General features: G+C 48.6%; 1 protein-coding gene across 4 annotated transcripts in view; it reads left to right on the plus strand.

Moving 5' to 3' along the window:
* The window catches only part of BCAR3 (BCAR3 adaptor protein, NSP family member), a 114849-nt gene that overhangs the window by 57668 nt on the left and 44770 nt on the right, over positions 1 to 12411 (plus strand). Inside the window, exon 1 of one of the 4 annotated variants that reach the window (XM_047872571.1) lies at positions 3046 to 3257. The exons of the other annotated variants lie outside the window; for them this stretch is intronic. Within the exon in view, the coding sequence (XP_047728527.1) occupies positions 3174 to 3257 (84 nt within the window). The 5' untranslated portion in view covers positions 3046 to 3173. Of the gene's footprint in view, positions 1 to 3045; positions 3258 to 12411 lie in introns of those variants that run through there. 4 annotated transcript variants of the gene reach the window in all.

The following is a 12411-nucleotide window of genomic DNA, read 5'->3' on the forward strand; positions in this document are numbered from 1 at the left end:
ATTAGGGCTGCCCAAGGAAAACAATGGCGTTGAGGACAACACTTGAGCGGGGGCCTTCCTCTGGCCTTGTTAACCCTCTTCCCAGATTGGGTGAACATTTGACCTGAAGGCATGGGGTAGACCCCCTCGAGGGTCTACCTGGCTGCCCTGGCTTTTTTCACAGGTGTGTTCCTTGGTGCAGAGGAGCAAGTCTTCCCGGAGGCCAGAGGGGGCGCAAGAGAGCACAGTTTCCCAGGAGCTCTGTGAGACACCCAGCACCACTCCCTCTCTCCCTCTCCCCCTCTCCATGAGTCCCTGGGGTCTCACTAGAGATGCTGACCCTGGTCCTGAGAAAGGCGTAATGTGTTGAAAAGCCTGAATCCAAATTTGGTCCTAACTCACGTGCACCAAATCATCAGAGAGTGACCCCAGCCCCAGGTCACTGCCTTTTCATGGGGCCGTGTGAGTAACAGGTTTAATTATAAGACATTAAAAAATCTCTTATTCGTATTTCCACATGACTGCATACCAGGTTCTGCATTCACAGGCTGGAGTCCCTGGTCCTTTGTTCTCTGCTGAGTGACATACTGTCCTGGTCTTCTGTTTCTTTGTAACTAGAATAGAATAATCAGTGTGGGGAGAACATGGGAGAATTGATCAGTGTGGATGCAGATATTTAGAAGCATAACAAGTCAGTGAAGGGCACTTTGCAAATTCACGCAATTATCATCTTTAGATGCAACAGCCACACATTATTTTAGTCTCCCTCCTTGGCCATTTCAGGAGAAATTTATTAAAACCTTTGAGTGCTGTTTCAGAAATTATTTTTGGTATGGAACAAAAAAAATTGTAAATGCTTAGGAAACACTTACCTAGTAAGACTAGCTCATTCTTTAATCCTGACAGAATCAATTCTTTCGACATTTGGGGGCGTTTCTTAGAGTAAACAGGGTAAGTGACAAGAGCTGTGATTCTCCAGTGACCTGAGGATCTTTTGTTTTGCTTTTACCCTGGCCCTGGTGCATCTGATGACATAATTCTTGGTAATTTTACACGGCTGAAATATTTGCATATTTCTTTCAGGAATGCATTTCATTCAGACTTTCTGAGGGTCCGGGAGGAGTTCAGAGGCTTTGGCTGGCGAATCTCTCTGACGGAGAGATGGATTTAAAAAGCTGTTGCCCTTCCTTTTCCTGGGCTGGAGATGGTGTGTTTTTTTTGTTTTTTTTCTTTTTCTTTTTTTTTTTTTTTTTTTTTTTGTAGCCTCTTGGGGAGTTTCTTAGCCTGGTGGTGCTTCTTATTTCCTGCCAAGGGGGATGAGCAGGTGAAGACTGGGCCCCTTACCTGGTGGCTGTTGGCCTGATTGATGAGCCATCTACACAGGCCATGGGCTCCGGCTGCTCAGGTGGACTTACCTTTGAACCCCGGCTAATAGAAATGAGGGCAAACAGAGTAAATGCTTGCTCGTGGATACAGTACTCGGGTTGTGGAGGACAGTACTGAGCCACCAGCCGGCCCATCTCCAGGGGCCCCTCCAGCTCAGAATCCCCGTGAACTCTGTCACCCTTCCTGCTTGCTACTGGCTTCTTGGGAGCACTTCCATGGACCCAGGAGCTCCCATGACTGCACATCTCACCTCCAGAGTCACAGAGGAGGACTGAGGGAGCATAAAGGAAGTCAGCCTCCCCTTTCCCCACCATCCCTGTGGTGCCGACTTATTGTCACTCCATCCCCACACCCTCTGTATTTATGAGGCTGCCCCTCTGCCCCTTCAGGCCGCATCCAAGCACAGAAGCCGCTCACCAGGCATTGAACAAACACGTCTCTATTTTTACAGGCCAACTTGACCTAGTCCAAAGGCCGAGGCCTCCCGAGGATTTGCCACTAATCCTGTTGGATATTTCTCATACCTCCCTCATGCCTCATCTGGTGTCGTTCCTTTCTGCACTGAATAGGTTCTGTTTCTTCCTTATTACAAGTTTCTGCCTGTGTGAAGTTTCAGAAAGCTTCAGGACACATTCCAGTCTTGAGTGGCCAAAGCCACAGAAAGGTAATGTTTGGAACAGTAGGAGAGGAGCTACAGGCAGAAACCTGGGTTTAACTTGAAAAACAAAAACAAAAAAACAAAAAACAAACATTGTTGAGCATCCACTGTAACTGGAATGCTAGAAGGGAGGTGATTACTTTCCCCCGAAGGTCATAGGAGGCTCTCCCTGGGGGCAAAGGCCTCTTAGCACAGGAGGATGGCTTGGCTACGTGTACTGCATGGGCCTCACGGTCCAAGTCCTGGATCTGGGTTAGGCAGAGAGGACAATTCAAACAGAGTTTTCCAAGTGAAGGAGGGAAATGAGACAATAGTGGGGAGGATCAGAAGGAGGTACATAGCCTGTCCCCCATCCTCTCAACAGACCACTCGGCCAGGTGGGAGGGCATGGGACGCTTGGGGTGTTTGCTAACAGACTTGTTAATTAAACACCGGAAGACAGTATTGCTTTGCCCACAGTGATGGCTATGCCAACGTTATCAGCTGCAAGCTACCTGCCAGGAGCATTCTAATTAAAAATAAATAGTACTGCGGGTGGGGTGGGACAGTGGGGCCAGGGACCCTGCCCACATTTCTTAGGACTTGCAGGATTGGTCCTAAAGGAAAGTCACACCCCAGTCACCTTTAGGTCCTTTTCTCAAAGGAGCCTCTGTCTAATCACAAGGTGGTGTGATGCATGCTTCCTTAACCCTTAGCTGGTAGGGTGACAGGCAAACAGATAAAGCCTCTAGGAGCAGACTGCCTGCTGCCCTAGAGCCCTGGAAAGGACAGGCTGCCTGAGGGGGATAATGATTTCTGCTGGGTCTCTAAACTGAGGGGACAGCTAAAGCCCAAAGCCTCTTCTAAGAGAGGTTAGAATTTCATCAGAAAGCAAGTCTGGTCACATGAGAATTTCTGGCACTGTGTGCATGGCAGGCTGGACACCAGCCTGCCAGAATTGAGCGAGTGGATCGTATTGGCTTCAGCGGAGGGGAAGAGTCCCAGCCTGGCCTGGGAGAAGGAGTGGCTCACTCCCCCGACCGGACCGGCCACGGGATTGCGGGCAGCAGCAGCCAAGCTGCTGCCGCCGTGGGGCCAGGGCTCCGACGCCCAAGCCCCATTTCTTTTAACCCTAAAGAAAGTGTGTGGTCCAGGGACTGGACACTGAAAGATGCCTAAGGAATGCAATGCTTTCCACGCCCTCTCGGCAGCCCTGTGCTGCTTCTATCACCGCAAGTCTTTCCTTGGAGCCAAGGTAGGTGCAGTTTTGAGATAAGGTGCATTGGAGATTCTTATAGGGGCCTTGAAAGCGTTAGTCTTCTAAAAAGGCACCAGAAAAAGTTTACAGCCTGCTGGCTGTAAAAACAGAGGTGCTTTCTTTGGTCGGTAGACCCTGCTAAGCCCCTAGTGAACTGCCTCCCCTAGAAGCAGAATCCAGCTGCACGGAAGGAGGTCCTAGTCTGTGTTTTGGGATGAAGCTGTGTTTTTCAAGACACTTTCAGTCTCTTTGGGCTGACATTCTATACCAAAGTAACTCAGTAAGACGGAGCTATTTTTCTTCTTTCTCTCTTTGTGTCTCTCTTCCCTTGTTGGCAGTGAGTGTGAGGTGGCTGAGCCCCTCTCTCTCTGCTGAACCTGCTAGTCCATTATGTCAATAACGTATATAACATGCAGGACCACCAGACGACTCCTTGCAAGTCTCAGCCGGGTTCCAAAACATTTCGGCATTTGGAACTGCCTTTTCTTTACTACTCCCATTTTGGACCTTGGTTACGAGACACAAGTGCCAAAGGTTTTGCGTAATGTGTCAGTGCACTATTTTGACGAAAATATTCAAAGAACCTCATTTGACTAATTCAAGACAAGACTTGTGTTCCGTGTTGCCTGCCTGTGACAACACTAGGAATGAAGATTAATACAGGTTCTCATTGATTCGTGGGTTTGTGCGCCGTGGAAGAAATCCTGTCGGTCCTAGCTTGACTACAGACCTCATTTATTCTTGGGAAGTAGGAATCCGAAGCTCTCGTGACATTCTTCCCACCCAGATGTTGGAGCTCCGTCTCCTGAGGGACTGACTTATTTAGTGCAGGGTTATGATGTTCCGCTTCCTTCTTTTTAATAATGCTTGAAAGAGAAGATTTCTCAGGCAAACCTAACAGGAAAACCTATTAAAGGGAGAAAGAGCCCTTTGTAGAAATAATATACCCTGCGGGAGAGGAGGGTAGGCTTCTTCTGATTTTACTGCCCTGTTGGAGTGTTCCGAGTAGCTTTCTAACCATCTAGCAAAGTTTGTTTTTGTCTTTGTCAAGGAATTCGGGGGCGGGGGTGAGTAATTAATCATCGGTTAAAAGTGTTTCCTCCCTGATTTAAGAGCCCTTTTCTATCCTGGAGTCCAGTGGGGTGATATGAGGACCATGTGGTTTCTGGCCTAAATATGGATCGTTCTAGCGTCGGGTGGATGAAGTCATGCCATTAACAGTATTTTAAAGCTGTCAAAGATAGACCAGGAGGTCCCAAAGGGACCATACACTTCAGGGATTGGCAGTAGGTTTTCACTCTAATAGAAGTCCTTCCAGAAGCCAACTTCTGCTAATTCAGAAAAGTGCCGCTCAGGGTTCATATGTGAGGAAATAGCCCATAAATATCTGGGCCCAAGTGATGAGATTCTGCTTGGATGCCCCAGTTCCTTTGCAGTTATGTCCTCGGAGGCCTGCACAGAAAGGCCACAGTATTACATGGGGTGAGCCTGATTTAGCCATTCTTCAGCTCTCCCTCCCTGGCCTCCCTGTGACTGCCACTCCTGGTGGTTGACTGATGGTAGAAACATCTTTCTACCCAAGGCTTCCCACCTCTCTCCCAGTTTGGTGCATCTTTGTGGAAGGGACCTGATGTGCTCACTCACCAGAAACTGACACTTTCAGACCCAACTTAGGGCTCCCCACTGAACCCTGAAGTGTGCTTCCCGTCCTGTTTTGCTTGGGCGGTTACCTCCTGTGCTTTCCGCCAGAGTTGCCCCGGTGATAATGCCGCATCGCTTTATTTTATTGACTCCTACTTTAATTAGGGTTTTCGGGTCTTGACACTCATAATTAGTTTCTGTTGCAATTAGGGTTGCAAAATTACATTGGGATTGATTGCCTGATAGCAAAGCGGAAATAAAGCTCCAGTTCTTGACCGTGTATGCTGCTTCCCTTGGCATGAATTTCTCATACCAAAAATAACACTCTGGTAGCCATGGTAACTTTCCATTTGGTCTAATCCATATCATCTCTGGAGAAACCAGAATGTTATTAATAGTGTTTGTTGTATGGGAAGAAAACTAAAAATACAAAAGCTCCTTCATTACATAGGAGACCAATCACGCTGGTGCTTTGAGGGAATAAAATCTTACTTGCAGAGATTTGATGGAATTTAGAATGTATTTAGGGGCCTCGTGTGGACTTGCATACCAAGGCCCTGGAAAAGAGTGAAACAGGGGGCCAAGAATGGAGAGGAGAATCAAGGATATGCAATCCTTGCTGGCCCCGGTGGAGTTGAGGCCAGAGACGACATGTTCCAGCCATGTTGAGGGTCACAACCTTAACATCCCTGAAGGGGTTCACAGAAGGCAGCCATTTCACAAAAGAACAGTGGGTCTTGGGTGAGAAAAGGAAAGGCTATTTTGCTTATGCCTGGTGAAAAAGAGTTTGGAGTGAAGATATTATCGATCCATAGCATTACTGAGGCATTTTCAAGTCCAAAAGTCCCTGAACATTGAATGTAATAGCCCATCCATGCGTAAGCACTCTACCGGGAGGGTGGGGCGGAAAGTGACCGTTGAGGGAGAGCCCCTGCTTTGAAGGACTTACCACAGGAGCATTAGGTCATAGTGTCATCTCATTATGTTTCCAAAAGACTTTCCAGGGTCTGAGTTCCTTCACAAGGAACACAAGTGAGTTGTCCTCCTGGAGTCTCAAAACGAGTGCTTTGAGTTGGCGGGGTGATAGTTTACCCCTTCCCCCAGAGGAGAAACTGCTTACCCAGAATCATTCAATGGAGCACCAAGGATAGAAACCAGGTTGTCTGGCTTCAAGCCCTTCAATGTCCCTTCTATGATACCACATTAAGACCATTGAAACCTAAAACAAGAAGACAGTGTGCACATTAATACTTCAGTTTACAATGCAGTTGGGGAAGAATAGTGTGAACCCCAGTTTTCAGGAGAGGCTTCGGGGGGTGGGGCGTGCAGAGGTAATTTTCAGAGAATAGGTAATCCTCCTACAGACGGGGTGGGACCACCTTTAGGTCCCTCATGAACCACAGAAAGAATTTGGTGAGAAGCACAATCGATCCCATTTCTGGAACTGGCAATAAGAACAAACCGCCACTCTGGTCCCTGTGTCTCTGATTTTTCTTGTGTGGAGGCTGGGGGAAAGGAGCTGAAATCTGCCTCCTTACCAATGGCCACTCCTGAGGGAAGGTCTGTGTGATTTTCACTCCAGGGGAACCTAAGAGGTGGGAGTTCCCTTGCAAGTGCAGAATAGCTGTGTTTCTGAAGGAGCCTAAACAGAGAGGTTGGAGCATAGAGACGGTACATAAATGAGTTGTTTAGTCTCGGCTAACCAGTCACTGAGTCCGGTGGCATTGGTCTTGGCAATGAGAAGTCATGGTTAGAAGGCGGTGGAATTTAAGCATATACTTTCCCACGCATAGATGTGATCGTCTTTGCAGCCATCAAGTGCTCTATAGCGGGAAGAGCTTGAATCGAGCCGTTGCTACTCTTAGCTTTTGTTTTTGCTTTCGGTCATTTCCCATGCCCCTAGAAAAAGTATTGGGAGCTCTCTGAATGCACATTTACAGCCTGAGGTGTCCCATCTGCCCATCCCTAGACGGTTGGATTCCTGGAACTTGTTTGCATTAGAAACTGCTTTCCTATGTCAGAGTGAATGTGGTAGAGCCAAGGTCCTGCTTGCCTTCCCTGTGGCCAGTCCCATGGTGTGTTTGCTCTCGTGACAGCTTGGGCACTTGTCTTCCATCCTGGTGTTGATGATGGCCTGGGTTGCCTTAGTCAGTGGGGCTGATGCACCATCAGCACGAGCTGTGCAAAGTGGAAAAAGGCACTCGGGAAGTGTCTTTCCAAGTGACTCAGCCCCTCCTCAGGGCGGCTGCTAGTTGCTCATTTATCTCTCCTGCCCTCCAAAATAAGCCTAGCACAGCTTTTTTTTAAAGAGACCTAAATGCATTCCATTGGCATCTGGGAGCTTGTGGGATCTGGTTTCAGCATCAGGGGAAGGGAGGATATGGCTGACAGCGGCTGGGTCCCGGCACCCCCTCTTCGCAGACCCCGGAGCTTGGATCCTGGCCGAGGCCTTGTTTTTGTTGGAGAAACGTGGGTGGGAAGCAGAAATGAGACTGGGACCCTGGGAAAATTCTGTTAGTGGGTTCAGCACCTCCAGGACGACAGAGAAGCGGGCCTGTGCCAAACACTGGGGAGAGCGCTGGAGAGTCTGCATGCTGGGGCCACAGAGGCCTTCCTGCTACACCATGTGAGGGGTCTGGGGTATGTGGAAGGCCCAGGGCTCTGTAGCTGTGTTTGAAGATGTCAGAGACCACTCTGGGGCCTTTTAGCTGATGCATATTTTGGATGTCTCCAGGCCAGCAGAGGAAACTCGGGCTGTCCTGGCAGGGGAGGGGAGGGGAGGAGCGCCTCGTGGGTTTGGACTGCGGCATCTCTGTCCTCGTCTGGATTTCCAGTGCGTGTCCACAGCCCCAGGGGCTACTGTTGGAATCTGGCTCTGGCCATGAGAATGTCATGGCTTATTTTTCTGGCTCATGAAAGAACTATGATCAGTCTTTTAGTTTGTATAGAGAACAACTCTCCCCAGTGTCCACTCTGAAACACGTGTGCTTTTACAAAAGCAGTTACACACAGACAACCAACAAGCTAGAATCCTAGTTTCTTAATAAGATGGAATTTGAGAGACCCGTGAGCCAGCCTCCTACCTACATCCCCGCCCCCCACGCCCTGCCTGTATACGAGGGCCTGCTGGGTGCTGGGGGACCGTCCAAGCTCCTGCCCTGAAGGAGCTCCCATGTCTGGTGGGGAGATGAAAGTGCAAGCAGCTCTCTCTCCAACGTGCATGGGAGGTGCAGGGCAGGCGTGACACCCGGCGTGTTGTGGGACCCTGGGCAGAGGTGTTAATGCAGCCCCGGGTCAGGGAACTTCCAGGAGGAGGTAACACTGAACGGCTCCTAAAGCAGCAGTGGGCAGAGGGCACAGGCAGGAGAGCGGGCATCACACCCTGGAGGGACGCCTGGCCGAAGCTGAGAGCAGAGGAAAGAGAGGTGGTGGGTGAGCAGATTGTGCAGGGCAGTGGGAGCCAGTGAACAGTGTGGGTGGGGAGTGGGGGGAGGTCTGGGCTCGGTCCTTTTGCGGACAGCATGAGCTTGAGGAGCGCCTCCGCCAGCTCAGGCCCACGTCCTCGAAGCCTCCCATCGGCTCGGCTTGTCCCTGCTCAGCCCCCTGGGGTCTGCCTCCCTCCACCTTCTCCTTTGGCCCTTTTTGCACACTCGCGGGATCTTGTTTCTTCACAGCAGCAGTTAAGACCATCGGGCACAATATTTTTCCCTCCCCACTACTACCCCCGCAAGTCACAACTATATCGAGCTCCAAATCCTCACTTCCTCCGAGGATGAAGTGTCCTGACCAAGGCTGGCCCTGCCACCTGTGCCCATGACCACCTCCTCTGCATAGACTTCTCTCCATTGGCCTCTCCTCGGAGACCTTCAGTCTGTCCCTCTCCACCAACACTTTCCTCTGAGTTTGTACGCATGCTCCAGTCTTTCCAGTATTTCCATGTCTTCATTTCTTGGTCCCTGTCTTCCTCCACCCAAAAACTGATTAACACGGTCTCTGTTTTTCTCACTTCCCGGTGGCCACTCTGCCTCCTTCACCCCACCGGCAGCCTTGCCAAGTCTGGTGGATGCCGTCCAATTCTGATTTTATTGGGACTCTGCTGCACTTGGCATTATTGGCTCTTCCTTCCTGAAAGTCTTGACCGCCAGGACACCGCACTCTACTTGTTCTCCTGGATCTTTCCCAGGATCCCTTCCTGAGCTCCCACCCTATTGCTAGAGACTGAATCTTTGTGTCCCCCCCACCCCCAAATTCATGTTGAAATCCTAACCTCGGGTGTGCTATATTAGGAGGTGGTAGGTGGAGCCCTTATGAATGGGATTAGTGCTCTTACAAAAGAGTGCTCTCCTGCCCCTCTGCTGTGTGAGGACACAGTGAGAAGAGAGCTATCTAGAACTCGGAAGCAGGCCAGGCACTGAACCTGCCAGCACCTTGCTCCGGGACTTGCGTCCAGAACTGGGAGAAGTACATGTTTGCGGTTTCAACTACCCAGTATATGGTATTTATCTTACCGAAGCCCCAAAGGATTAAGACATTATCTTCAGTTTCTCTTTCTAGCCTGCCTCTTAAAAACCCTTCTGATATGCCCTCGACCCCCCATCTCTTAGGTGGCAGTTGAGATAGGCTACCCCACATTCTGAGGATTCCCCAGTGCGTGCCCAGTCCAGCCCTTCTCTCACAGCCCCTGGATCCCGCGGCCTGGTGAGCCACTCCATCCAGACAGGGCAGGGGCATCTTAGGCTGTGCGTCCTCTTCCACAAACCTGCCCCCTCTGTGCTTCTGTGTTGGGAGTTGGTGGCTCAGCATCTTCCAGGAGCTCTGGTGTCTCTTCTCCCATTCATCTTCCACATCTCAAGATGTCTTAAGATTTTACTCCTCAACATTGCTCTCATCTGCTTCTTGCTCCCTGACTCTGCCACCAGCACTGTGCTTCCTAACTGGTATTCCTGCCCTACTTCTTCATAGGACGTGATTTCACCTTTATGTTTGACCTTTCTAGACATGGGGCGTGTACTGTGCCCTTAAGGCGCTACATTCCCACATGTGAACAACTCTAATTGCTAAAAGGTCTCTCTTTCCTTTGAGTCAAAATCTGTGTACCTGCAGTGTCTACCTTATTCTGCAGTTAAACGGGTGTGACAGCCCTTCAGGTGCATTTTTTCCTCCCATTATTGTAGGCATGTCTGTTTTGAGACCAAATTGGTTGGTATGAGTGAACACCTAGAAATAAAACAGTATGTGGGGGAGGGTAGGGGGTGATGCTGGATGAGTTTCCTTAGGGAGTTGAACCAAGTCTGTTTGACCATCACCTAGGCATGGCAGTAGCCCAAGCCTTCAGCTATTTCCACACAGCCCTCATGTTTCCTTTAGGTCTGCTCTATACGGACTAAACATTTCCAGTGCTATATATACTTTGGGAGACTTGGATTCTAACTAATATTCTCTAAGTCTGAGCAAATCATGAACATTCAGGGCCTTGGTGATGTTGACTCTTGTGAGATCTAAATCTTCTTCCTGCCTATATAACTCCGGGAGCATCGTACATATTCATGTCTGATGAATCTGAGTTGTATTGTTTTTAGGTGTCTTGTTCCTCTCAAGTTCAGCTGCTATTTTCCTGTTTCTGCCATGACATCTGGCATGGTGATTGTGTTTCTCAAAAGCTTGTTAAACAAGATATGTGGGTGTCGAGTGCTTTGAGCTCCTCTTGGAAAAATACACCTTTAAAGTGATGTGTGTCGGGGCCCCTGGGTGGCTCAGTCAGTTAAGCGTCTGACTTTGGTTCAGGCCATGATCTCAGTGGTTCGTGACTTCGAGCCCTGTGTCAGGCTCTGTGCTGATAGCTGGGTGCTTGGAGCCTGCTGTGGATTCTGTATCTCCCTTTCTCTCTGCCCCTCCCCTGCTCACGCTCTGTTTCTCTTGCTCTCAAAAATAAATAAACATCTAAAAAGATAGTAATAATAAAGTGACGTGTGAGTTCTGTGTTGGAAGTGGTAGAGTCAATGCTTGGCCAAAACCCATCTTGTGATGAATTGTTTGGTTTAACTGAGAACCTACTGTGTACTTAGCCCTGACATATGATTGCTTTACCCCAAAGCAGATGTCTGAGACAGTTATTAGTCATGGTATGTTTTTGGAGAGAGAGAATTTGGAAAGTCATCTATTCTACACCCCACGCTGGAAGGGTTTCTGACTCTTTGGATTTTCCTCTGTGTGTGTTTGGCATTTCTTGTTTTTCTTTCCAGTTAGATCTCCTAGTGTCTTTCAGCCATGATGCATTTTGTTTATTCATTCATTGTCTCATTCATTCAAGATGAATTAAGAAAAGGATGGTACAGGGGCGCCTGGGTGGCTCAGTCGGTTGAATGTCCGACTCTTGATTTTGGCTCAGGTCATGATCCTAGGGTCATGGGATCAAGCCCCGAGTCAGGCTGTGCACTGAGTGTGGAGCCTGCTTAAGATATTCTCTCATATTCTCTCTCTCTCCCTACTCCCCCTTACTCATGTGCTCTCTCCCACGTGCTCTCTCCCCCTCTCTAAAAACAACAAAATAAAAGGATGGTACAGTTGACCCTGAACAATCCCCTGCGTAAAGTCCACATAAATTAACTGCCAACAGCCTACTGTTGACTGGGAGCCTAATGTAAACAGTCAATTAACGCATATTTTATATGTTATATGTATTATACAGTGTGTCCTTACAATAAAGTAAGCTAGAGAAAAAATGTTATTAAAAAAAACCGTAAGAGAAAATACATTTACAGTACTGTGTGGTATTTGCCCCCCAAAATCTGCATATAAGTGGACCTACACAGTTCTAACCTGTGCTATTTGAGGGTCAACTATATTTGAATTAAATTGGTTTTGATTTTCTGATATTCTTCAAGTTTATTTATTTATTTTTGAGAGAGAACATGCTTGTGAGCAGGGGAGGAGCAGAGAGAAAGGGAGAGAGAGAGAGGATCCTAAGCAGACTCTACTCTGTCAGCATGGAGCCTCACGTGGGGCTCAAACCCACAAACCGTGAGATCATGACCTGAGCCAAAATCGAGTCGGATGCTTAACCAACCCAGACGCCCTGATTTTCTGAAGTTCTTATTGAAGAGCAAATAGGGCATCTATTTTGGTGAACAGCTATTTTCCACCAGATCACTCGTAATTTGGGTTAAGATGAATTAACAAGGTTGAATGACCAGTGGGAGAGATTTCCGGTTTGGAGCTCCTCACATTCTGAACTTTGGTCAGCTGGTCTTCAAACCCTCATCTTGGGGTCTGCCCTATTAGCCAGGGTTAGTCTCTGTTTATCCTTTCCCCATAGATGTTAACAAAGCACTGCTGTCATGGAATGAAATCTCGCTGCCAGACCCAGTGATTAATATTTCACTTGCATTATCTCATTTAGCCTGTGTGCCAACCTAGTGAGAGAGAGAAGTGGTATCGGAAGTTGAGGACATGGTTCACGGGAGCAAAGCAGTTTACAGAGGGGGTGGCATAGGTCGCCTAGTACTCAACT

The sequence above is a fragment of the Prionailurus viverrinus genome, chromosome C1, assembly GCF_022837055.1.
Source record: "Prionailurus viverrinus isolate Anna chromosome C1, UM_Priviv_1.0, whole genome shotgun sequence".
NCBI classification, from domain to species: domain Eukaryota; kingdom Metazoa; phylum Chordata; class Mammalia; order Carnivora; family Felidae; genus Prionailurus; species Prionailurus viverrinus.